The sequence below is a fragment of the Brachycentrus maculatus genome, unplaced genomic scaffold (genome assembly GCF_059751285.1).
Source record: "Brachycentrus maculatus isolate JH-2025_06_01 unplaced genomic scaffold, ASM5975128v1 h1tg000039l, whole genome shotgun sequence".
NCBI classification, from domain to species: domain Eukaryota; kingdom Metazoa; phylum Arthropoda; class Insecta; order Trichoptera; family Brachycentridae; genus Brachycentrus; species Brachycentrus maculatus.
The window spans coordinates 3,541,701-3,552,904 of record NW_028280793.1 but is presented as its reverse complement, the minus strand read 5'-3'; the positions used below and the strand labels follow the sequence as shown (position 1 = coordinate 3,552,904).

The window sequence follows — 11,204 nt, the reverse complement described above, 5'->3', positions numbered from 1 at the left end:
TAACAACTATGTAGTTTTTTTCATATGAATTTTATTTGACCAGCAACTGGGTTTCGTCGAACCCGACATCATCAGACTGGTCAAACCCTTTTGCTGGTCAAATAAAATTCATGTAGAAAAAAACTACATAGGTACTTATTATTTTATTCTATAAAATGCAGTTCCACCAAGAAATGTCAGTACAAAATTTAAATCTAATAAAACATATCGATTTGAAACACTTGTTAATTGTATATATAATGTAAATGTAATTGTAATTTTAATGGTAATTGTTTGTATAATGTAAATGTGTTATAATACCGTTTTTTGAGAATGTAAACATGACAAGTTTCGAGAGCTACAGAAGTTCTCACTCGAACAGGTGGAAAATATAAACGTGAAAAGGGTGAAAATACGTAGGTACGTTTTTACTGCTACTAACCGCATTCGCCTCATAAATTAGTTTTACTTTTCTTTCTTCACTCGTAGGATTTATATGCCCTTATTCTTAATATACCTTTCTTAATTCTATTAATAATTATTTTCTCAACATTGCATTTTTATAAATTATTTCACTATTTTAACATCTATCACACATTTTTTTGCCTCAGTCTACTTTCATACTTCTTTTGCCAACTTTATGCTTTACATCCATACATTCGGGTTGGAAATAGACTTCAATTTTGTACAGCCAAAAAAACAATATTTAACATAATTTAATTCTTCTTCTTCTTTATGGGTTTTGTGATGATCGGTTTGATTCATGGTCAGACTCCACCCGTCTTTATCTTTCGCTCGACTCTTCAACTCGGCGTACCCGTTACAGCGCATGGCGGAGATAATTTGATCCATATAGGTTAAGCGGACGTCCTCTGCAGTTTGATTGCAATCGTATAAAGCAGGCCTAAATGTCTTGTATGAGGGCCTATCTATTGTGCTATTTTATTTAGTGAACATCTAGACTCCTTTTACTCGTAGTTATTACTTATTTTCTAGTAATTTTGTCATATTGAAAATATTCAAAATGTTTACGACGAAGGCAGACATATTTTTATCCGACTAGTTTTTTATTAGAAAGACGATTCCGGTAATTTCTTTATTATTCAGACATTGTGTTAGTTTTACTTTATTAAGAAAGCATCTTGACTCCATATTACTTTTAATTGGTATTTAATTACCAGCAATTTTATTATATCTAAAATGTTAAAAATGTTTACGACGAAGGCTGACATATTTTTATCAGAATAGTTTTTATTAGGAATACAAAGTTGATTTTGTGATTTCTTTGTTATACAGACATTGTGTTGGTGTTTTATTATTAACAAAACATCTAAACTTCGTATTACTTGTAATTGTTACTTAATTACTAGCAATTTTATTTTATTGAAAATGTTAAAAATGTTTACGACGAAGGCAGACATATTTTTATCCGACTAGTTTTTATTACAAAGATGATTCCGGTGATTTCTTTATTATCCGGACATTGTGTTGGCCAGCCAGGACGTGTTTATGGGATTATTTAAAGTTTGACAGCTTGTCAGGTCGTGTATTTTACCGTCTCTGAATCTTCAAAAGACGCAAAGAGCCGCAACTAGTTTCGGCAGTTTTCCTCGGGCCGATCTAATCACAACAAATTATGATTGAGAGGTACCGTTGTGCCAACATGACGTCTAGCGACTCGTATTTGTTTTGTTATGCTAATCATTTTATAGCAGAAAGGTGGTGCTAGAGGTAAGAGCGAGAACTCCTCGACGTGGATTACGTACTACGTACTAATACGTACGATTATTTTATCTTACAGAATCCTCGTCACGGTAAATAATATCATTATCTCTTATCAGATGCACGAAAAACCTACATATCCTGATTGAATGTCATACAATTTCTCTGTCATTTACGAACTAAATCGTTTTACTTCGATCTTTCGTCTTTCTTTCTTTACTGACCGCCACCATAGTGTATGGGTTGGCATATTTGGCAACCATGCTACCTCACAGGTTCGATTCCAAGGTGGTTAGAATAATTGTTTTTAAAAAAATCACTCAACATAATTTTATTTTATTTGACTTTATTCGTTTCGACATGTCAACATAGATGATGATGAATATGGAAGCCTTGGTATTTTCGGGGTTTATTATTTATTCTTCTTCATCTATTTTGAGATATTAGAACGTTAAAATAATTCCTAAATGGAGAAACCAAATTCGTTATTTTAACTTATTTATAATAAAACATTTACCAATATAATCTTACAATTGCGCACAAGTAAAAATTCGAATTTTCCATTTTTAAATATCTCCTTTATATTGATTTATCGCTCCCTTTTTTCAAGAACGTCAGAAATCAAAAAACTTGATTTTTCAGGAAAACGTTTTTAAAGTTTGAAAATATATTACAATGTATTAAAAATAAATATCAAACCACTTATTGAACTTTTTACTGTGCAACAGTTCTTTTTAGGTAAAACCTAAAAGTTTTTTCCCCATTTCAAAAATATTTAGTATAAGTATTTAAAAAAAATAATTAAACGATACCTTTTCTTCAGAATACAAAAACAAACCCTTTCTGCACTGTAGCGGGTAAATATTAAGTTAAAAATATGCTGCTTTTGCTGGAATATAGTACATTTTCTGGGCATTCCGAAAACATGTAAAACTGAAAATTGACAATTTTTGATTAATGAAGTTCTTGAAAGGAGTGGGCGATATGTATTTCTATATATTGATGTTAATATGTGTATGTATATAAAAAATATTCATATATATATATATATATATATATATATATATATATATATATATATATATATATATATATATATATATATATATATATATATATATATATATATATATATATATATATATATATATATATATATATATATATATATATATATATATATATATATATATATATATATATATATATATATATATATATATATATAACCTTAATTTATATGTTGTTTTAATTGACCATTAAAATCGTTTAATTCAGTTGGGAAACCTGATAAATCTACTGCAAAGAACATTTTAATTGGTTGATTGATGTCGTCTGTTGAACCAAAGCTTGGCTTTCAAGTGGCGGTGGCGCGAAGCCAGTTGTAATAACGCGATAGTAGTTAGTGATTAAACTCACTATAAAATTAATTAACCGCCTCAATCAGGGGACAGCTGACCGTGCAGATGCAGAGTGCAAATGTGAAGGGAGGACACCATCCGTCCGTCGCTCGAGCCGGCACAATTGACACTGAGAGGCAAGTTCAAGTGACATTGTCTTAAATCTAACGGATGTAAGTTCTGCAAAATGAGATCCCACTTGCTTACTATTTTCATTTTCCAGTGATGGAAATGGAAATGGGTGGGCAACGTCACATGGTTGACGACTAATATAGGCAGGATCGAAGAAATGAGAAGCTGTAAACGTCTGACTTGCATATTGATCATGTAAATTTTTTCGCGATCAAAGATAAAAATTATTATATCAAACGATTCGGCAGTCATCCATTTTTAATTTAAGTTTTACTAAGTAAATACAACTATTAGTTAAAATTTATCGTGACACGCGTCTCGATGCATCATTCAAAAACTGTATGTGAAACTAATTCCAAATTATAGAGCAGGGTCCTTGGGACGTTGAATGTTGAAGAGGGGGTTGGAGCCAATTTTTTTTCTTCATATTTTATAACATAGACAATGGGGGGAGGCTAAAGCCATTGTCATATTAATTATGGGTTTATAATTGTCTATAATTTTATGAATTTGTATTGTTTCAAAATGTTGCAGTTTATGATTTTTCGTATTAACTATTTTTAGGATTTCTACGTTATTGATGTTAAACTTGTGATATATCGCTCACTCCTTTCAAGAACGTCATAAATCAAAATTCGACAATTTTCAGTTGTGCATGTTTTCGGAATGCCTAGAAAATGTACTATATACCAGCAAAAGCCGCATATTTTTAACTTAATATTTACCCGCCACAGGGCAGAAAGTGTTATTTTTGCATTTTGAAGAAAAGGCGTTGTTTAATTATTTTTTTAAATATACTAAATATTTTTTAAATGGAGAAAAACCTTCAGGTTTTACCTAAAAAGATCTGTTGCACAGTAAAAAGTTCAGTAAGTGGCTTGATATTTATTTTTAATACATTGTATTATATTTTTAAACTTTAAAAACGTTTTCCTGAAAAATCCAGTTTTTTGATTTATGACGTTCTTGAAAGGAGTGAGCGATATATCTTTAAATGGTCAGCGAAGTCTGAAAAAGTATTATTTCTTGATTATAATTTATGTTCCCTGATCTTGTTAAATTAAAATTGACCTCTTTAACCTTCAACATCCCAAGGACCCAACTCTAAAATTCAGAATTAGTTTCACATACGGTGTTTGAAAATGATGCGGAATGCATCGAAACACGTGTCAAAATAGATTTTAAGAAATAGTGGTTTTTACCAAGCTAAAAATATTACCTAAATTTAAAAAAAAATACCAACACTTTTTAAGTCCCTATCGCCATTTTCCACCACTGAGCACTGTGAAGAAGGATTCATTCATTCATCTGCTGTTCCGTTAATTGTTTGTTAGAAGAGACAAAGCGTGCTCCATTGACTAGTGACAATAATTAGACATTGTATCTTCCCGTCACGAGCAATTACAGAATTTATTGAGTACAATCTTAGTACTGAGTAATCACAAGCTGCAACTTGTAATCTTCTTTCATTCATAAAACGATTCGTAACAGGATATGATCATTAATTAACCCTAATGAAAACAATGGTGCTTATCGTATTGATTTTATTTATTTACAAAAATATATGCAACCAGTTTTTACTTTTGTATTAAATTTGAAAATAATACTTACATTTGTGTCCGCTGTGTATCTGAGCCTTTTACCGTTAACTTATTTTTTTTGCACAACATTTTGAGTGTGTCCAAATACTTGTTCACGAAATCTGGATTATCTCCAATTACAGTAGTTATTTTCATATTATTTTTTGACATCTCATCAAAGATGAAGAAGAATATGGAAGTCTGGGCATTACGGGGCTGACGACCGTCATAGGCTGGTTAAGTGATCACTTTATACACGTGTAACATTTACCAATTCTACCAATTATTGACTTTACTCAAATTTTTAGAAATTCTATATATATGAACCAATTTTGAAACATTGTTCTTGAATCACTAGAACTTCACAAGAGACATCTATTGGTGAGATGAGACATTCATATTCTTCTTCATCTTTGATGAGATTTCAAAAAATTATATGAACTTAATTTCTTTATCCGAAATTTACTGGCCTCCGTTTTTTCTGCATTTATGAAATCGATACCTCAACCACTTTTAACCCTTAATCGCCTCCCAATTGATTTGAATCTTGCACTAGGGGTGTGATGTACACATTGGGAATCACTGATCCACAAGATGGTGACGCAAGACACAAGTCAGTATGTGACGATTATATATTACGATGAGGCACGTTCATAATACGATCAAGCAGTCTTTAAGTCGGGTCCGTGACACCGGACGCGGGGTCAATCAGTCCTGAGGGGCTCCCCGCTGACCCCCAGACCCGAGGAAGGGGGCAGAGAGCCCCTTCGATGGTGGGAGGAGTAATCAACAATGCATGCGTCAGAACTGCTTCCATTCCTCTCCGATCAATCGTTGGGTTAGGTCATACAAAAAGAAATCACAATTTTACTTTAATTTATTGATGAAATAAGACTATAAAATGCATATTTTATAAATATATTGTAAAGGAATGGGTAAATGATCAAAAGTTAATTCTATGAAAATTGTAAAAACGTTTTAAATAAAAAATAATATTTTTTTGTGTATATTAGGTTAAAATAGATAGAAACAATAAAAAAACATATATTAAAAGCATTATGTATTTGTGTGTATTTTTAAAAACTATTATTTGTATGTATGTATATGGTTAAGAAATGCCATAAATGTTTAAGAATAAAAATAGACGAATTTAAACTAAATTTTGATTGATTGCTCCAATTCAGATTGCTTCAATCCAAAATTCCAAAATTTGTGTCGGGTTGTGGTCCCGTGGTTAGCGTCGCGGACTCTATAATCAGAGTTCCTCTGTTCGAATTCTAACACAATTTGATACCTATTTCTAATAATGAGCCGCTTAGGCTCACAGAAATAGTATGAAATTGAAATATTTGTGTGAATAATAAAAAAACAAAAAGTTAATTAAAAAGTAAGTACTTTTGAAAAAAACAGCTGTTCAAATTACTTCCAGTAAGTACGTGGAATATTGTAAATAGATTTTAACATTGAGCAACAAGCTTGGCAGGCACTGTGGCGTAGTTGGGTAGACGCTTAACTGCGAAACTGGCGTCGCGGGTTCGATCCCCGCCAAGAGCAAAACAAATTCAAGAAACATTTATTCCCAATTGTTTTGAGTGGTTGCGATGTATTTTTCTACCTTTTCCATCCTTACTATCCTACCTGCACACAAGCCTCTAAATGTAGAGGCTTTGCGGTTTATTCCTTTAAAAAACAAAAACAAAAAAATAGTAAAAAGTATAAAAATATTCTAATACACAACTATGATATGTGCGATACCCACGACGAAGTAAACAATATTTCGCTCACTCCTTTCAACAACGTCATATAATATATCAAAAAACGCGATTTTTCAGGAGATCGTTTTTAAAGTTAAAGAATATAATGAAATGTATTAAAAATAAATAACAAGTCGCTTATTGAACTTCTTACTGTGCAACAAATGTTTTTAGGAAAAATCTGAAGGTTTTTCCTCCATTTGCAAAATATTTAGAGTATTAAAAAAAAATTTAAACAATACCTTTTCTTCAAAATGCAAAAACAACACTTTCTGCCCTGTAGCGGGTAAATATTATGTTTAAAATATGACGCTTTTGCTGGGATATAGAACATTTTCTGGACATTTCGAAATCACGGAAACGACTGATAATTGACAATTTTTGATGTATGACGTTGTTGAAAGGAGTGAGCGATTTATGGAAGTATGTAGAATACTTCAATACATAGTTCCTTTCATTTTCATAATTTGTTGCTAAAGGAGGTAAGTGGGCAAATTAAAATATGCACCAAAGGCAAAACAAATGAAAAGGCAAACGATCAAAAGTAAATATTATAATAAAAAATATATAATTGTGTGTATGTGCTGAAATAGATTTTAAAATTACATTTTTAAAAAGCACTCCACCAACAAGACACATATAATAACTTGGTGGGTCTCCATAAAAAAAAATATGAATATGTTTTTATAAATGTATGTTTTTTACCATATGTTCGTATATATTTTGAGTATCTAATAAAAACTTTATTTAAAAAATCAAGTCCGGTACTCATGAAATATGCATAACTTAAGTTATCATTTATATTTTTAGCAATTTTTGGTTGACCATTCCACATATGCAGTAAATTCTTACCCTTCTTAGGCATACTGAAATAAAGTGTAGTGTGAAACAAGTAATTTAAAAAAAAAAGTAAATTATGGTAATATTGATACTTTTGTTTATAATGTAAAGTTTTAAAGTATTTTTTTTAATTTCGTCCCTATTCACAATTTTCAATTTTTTTGTAGAAACCCTCAAAGAGACTCATTCTTTCGGGCCACAAATTGCTCCTCATGATGAGGTCTTCGCCAATATCGAGTATGTATAACTTTTCTTTGGTAATTGGTCTCCATATGACTTTAATCAAGTCAGTTTTTTCTGGTGTTGGATTTCTGTAACAAAAAAAAACATCACCAATAAAATATCCGCTATTATTTCTTGTGGCTTTATATGTATACACATACACAAACACAAACACACATATATACATGTGCATGTATATATGTGTGTATGTGAATGTGTGTATATATGCTTATATCAGAGGCGTGCATTCTATATAGGCAGAAAAGCAGTGCCTACCCTGGATTACTCGTGTTCCATATAGAAACACGACCAGTGCCTACTATGCCTTATCCTTACCCAACCCTACCCTAATTAAAAACTCTGTGCACGCCACTGAATTATATGTATAAAAGTGTTTATGTGTGTGTATGCATAAAAGTTAATGTTAATTTTTATAGCGCATTTTATAAAATTCTATCTCATTGGCGCTTCAATTGAATTGGGGAAAAAGGTGTTGTAGAAATGATTTAGCAGAAAAATGAATTTTTAATGTATATATCAGTTGAACGGCATTGATGTGACAGAGCCGTGGTTTCAACAAGATGGCGCAACATGCCACATGGCGGGTGTCACCATCAATTTATTACGGGAAATTTGAATTTGTTTACGTCTAAAAAACACCCTTTAGAAAATAAAATATTTACTCGTATTTAGCGAAGTTTGTCCACATCATAGTCAAACGATTCCTCACAATCAAATCCTCTGGCGATGCACTAGATTCCTTCACATACAGTGACGATGACAAGTATGACGTTTCATCGCAGTGACAAGCTCCCTTCTCCTTTATGTTCATAATGACCTTAAAATTATTGAGGTTTCCATCATGTGTAAACACATAAAGAAAATGGTTCTGATTTTCCATTCCCAGTTTTAAAGACCTATGTATTGGCCCGACAATAAGGTGATCCGAAAGAAAATTATTGATAGAATCATCAGCATTTTTATCCTCAAACTTTCGTTTATAAATACGTCGCAATTTATCATCGGTTTCTTCTGCATCTTCTACAAAGTTCTTAGGAATAAAATTTATAAATCTCTGATACTTGAGATTTTGAATTTCATCGGGCGCATATAACTCTTTAAAAATAATTCCTTCTTTCTCAGCAAACCCTCTTAGGGTTGAGATATTCATAATATTCCTGGATTTTATGAGTTTTATGGGTTCTTCGTCTAAAAATGGCTCAATGTTTTGAAACTTTTTCTCTATAACCGGAACAAAACTGAAAAAATTGCCCAATGTTACGTCATCTTCACTCTTAATATTGAAAGCGGCTCTGGTCAATTTTTCAGAATCGACAGTTACTAGAAATTGGAATATGTCATGATTGTCTGTTACGTTTCCGCCTAGTTCTTTTACTAGTTTCTTCGCTTGGTGTAACGGATTCTTTGCTAATGCCCACGGACAGAATAATGATCCTGATTGTAGTATCGCTTTATGAAACAGGCCTTCTGACATTTTCGAAATCATGTGATATTCGACGCACGCAGCCCCAGAACTTAGTCCCATGGCAGTTACGTTATTTTCATCACCTCCGAAGTGTTTGATATTCTGATTTATCCATTTGAAAGCTTGGTTTTGATCTCTCAGACCCATGTTTCCAGGTGCTTCTGGGATATCTAGACACAAGAATCCAAAAGCTCCTAGACGATAATTTACTGACACAAGTACAATTTCATGTTCGATAAGGAAATCAGGTTCGAAAACAATAGAATTGCCCGAGCCATTGTTGAATCCTCCTCCGTGGATATAAACTATCACAGGTTTTGGTTTTGTTGAATCAGTTGGCAAGCTCTTGGTATAAATATTTAGATACAGACAATCCTCTTTGCCAGAATAGTGTGTGGAAAAAACTTGAATTTGAGAGCAAGCATCTGCATCTTGAGTTGCATCTCTAGTACCACTCCATTTTTTCAATGGCACCGGAGGCTGGAAATAAGTTTAAAAAAAAACTTAAGTCGATTTCTCAATTAAATTTGTTTTAAATCTTATATGTATTTTTATTTATTTATTCTAGCTTAACTTCTAGCGCAGAATAAGCACAAAAGAAGAGGATAAGACTAAAAAAACCTTAGCATTATCAAGTATTTAAAAGTGGTCAGTTGAGGTGTTGGAAAAATAAGCGAATATGAATGAGGAGATGCACGATCGTGAAAGAAACAAATACTGTTTGCAAACTCAGAGTGGTGTGGCGTTCTATTCTCACTGCCTACCTCTGCAGTAAAGCGTCACGATAGTAAGTTCGTTAGCTAGGCGGGCTAATTGCTAAAAAGCAATATCTTTCAATCGACTAAATAAAGACTGGTGATTCTGGCCATACTAGTATTATTATTCAAAAACACGATAAATAATGTACAAAATCGTTTTAAAACTTTATGCTTTGTCAAATTTAAGTAGTTAGCGTTTTAGGAGCTCATTTCATTTCGAAAATTCCATGTAGAAAGCGTCTTATACGCCTGAAAACTAGGCGTCATTTATTTTATTTATATTTTTTGTTTGTTTATATTTGTAGATAACGGTCAGTTGTAAACATGCTACAAATATCTTAAAATTGACAAAAATGTAGAGCACTTTACGTAAGACACAAATAATCACAATAGGGATGAACACACTAGTTAGTATTAACTTATATTCCTCGCTAAGAGTGATAGGGACTTCGAAAGTATAAGAGTAATACTTTTTTTTCATCGTGAAAAAATTTGCATGATTGATTAAATACCGATACAAGATTCAAAAGAAGTAAGATTTTTTTAAACAGATGTGCTCAAAAAATGAAAACCAATAGATTTTAATCCGGACCTGGGTATGTGGCGGGTGTTTGAGTGTTAGAATGAACAAATAATTACTACATTGTATATATTAATGAAAATTTAAATAGATGAAAACAAGGAAGTCACAAGAAAAGCCGTTGAGGGAGGAGAGCTAGGTGACATCAAGGAAGAATGAAATGATGAACATTTAACGTTCCAAGGATAGATAGTAATATTTCTGGTGTTTCGTGAAAGTCATTTAGATTTATAAACTAGTTATGGATAAATACTTACTTTAAATCTCAGAGGTCCGATAGGAGGCTCAGCGTAAGGAACCCCAAGAAAACGAACGTATTTATTACCACTGATAGTTGTACCTATACCTCCTTTTAAAATACCCTCATTTATACTAACTGTCGTCATCGCACCGAAAAATTCCTAACAGTTTTAGCTGGTCAACTAAACACCTCTATGTAACAACTACGAAAACCTCTTAATATAAAAAAAATATTATATCCTTGCTTTTATACAAGTATTTATGTTAAAAAGTAACTAAAAAGTTGTATTGTTATCAAGAACTAACCTTTGACTAATGCCATTATTATCGATTGTTACTTATATGAGTTTACACTAAAGCCCATAGGGTACTCTGAAAATATCTGGCATTATGTATTTTTTACCACATCATATTATATACGCTAACATATCTTACGCTGTGCCTCTCGAAAAAAGATATTAACCCTCCCTTCCTGGTGTTGTGTACCTTGGACACATTGTTCTCAATAACC

General features: G+C 32.1%; 1 protein-coding gene across 1 annotated transcript; it reads right to left on the bottom strand.

The window, feature by feature from the left end:
• Positions 1 to 5,486: 5,486 nt before the first annotated feature.
• LOC148312516 (esterase FE4-like) lies at positions 5,487 to 10,839 on the bottom strand. Its single transcript, XM_088276710.1, has 5 exons — positions 10,711 to 10,839; positions 8,912 to 9,595; positions 8,313 to 8,467; positions 7,579 to 7,718; positions 5,487 to 5,632 (listed from the first exon to the last, which is right to left on the bottom strand). The coding sequence occupies exons 1-5, from the start codon at positions 10,837 to 10,839 to the stop codon at positions 5,487 to 5,489; spliced, it is 1,254 nt and encodes a 417-aa protein (XP_088132836.1).
• Between the last annotated feature and the right edge of the window lie 365 nt (positions 10,840 to 11,204).

Coding starts and splice junctions, on each gene's coding strand:
- LOC148312516 (XM_088276710.1), bottom strand. CDS start 10,839: ATGACGACAGTTAGTATAAATGAGGGTATTTTAAAAGGAGGTATAGGT. Junction 9,596..10,710: donor TCGGACCTCTGAGATTTAAA/GTAAGTATTTAT, acceptor ACTTATTTCCAG/CCTCCGGTGCCATTGAAAAA. Junction 8,468..8,911: donor ATATTAAGAGTGAAGATGAC/GTAACATTGGGC, acceptor AATAATTTTAAG/GTCATTATGAACATAAAGGA.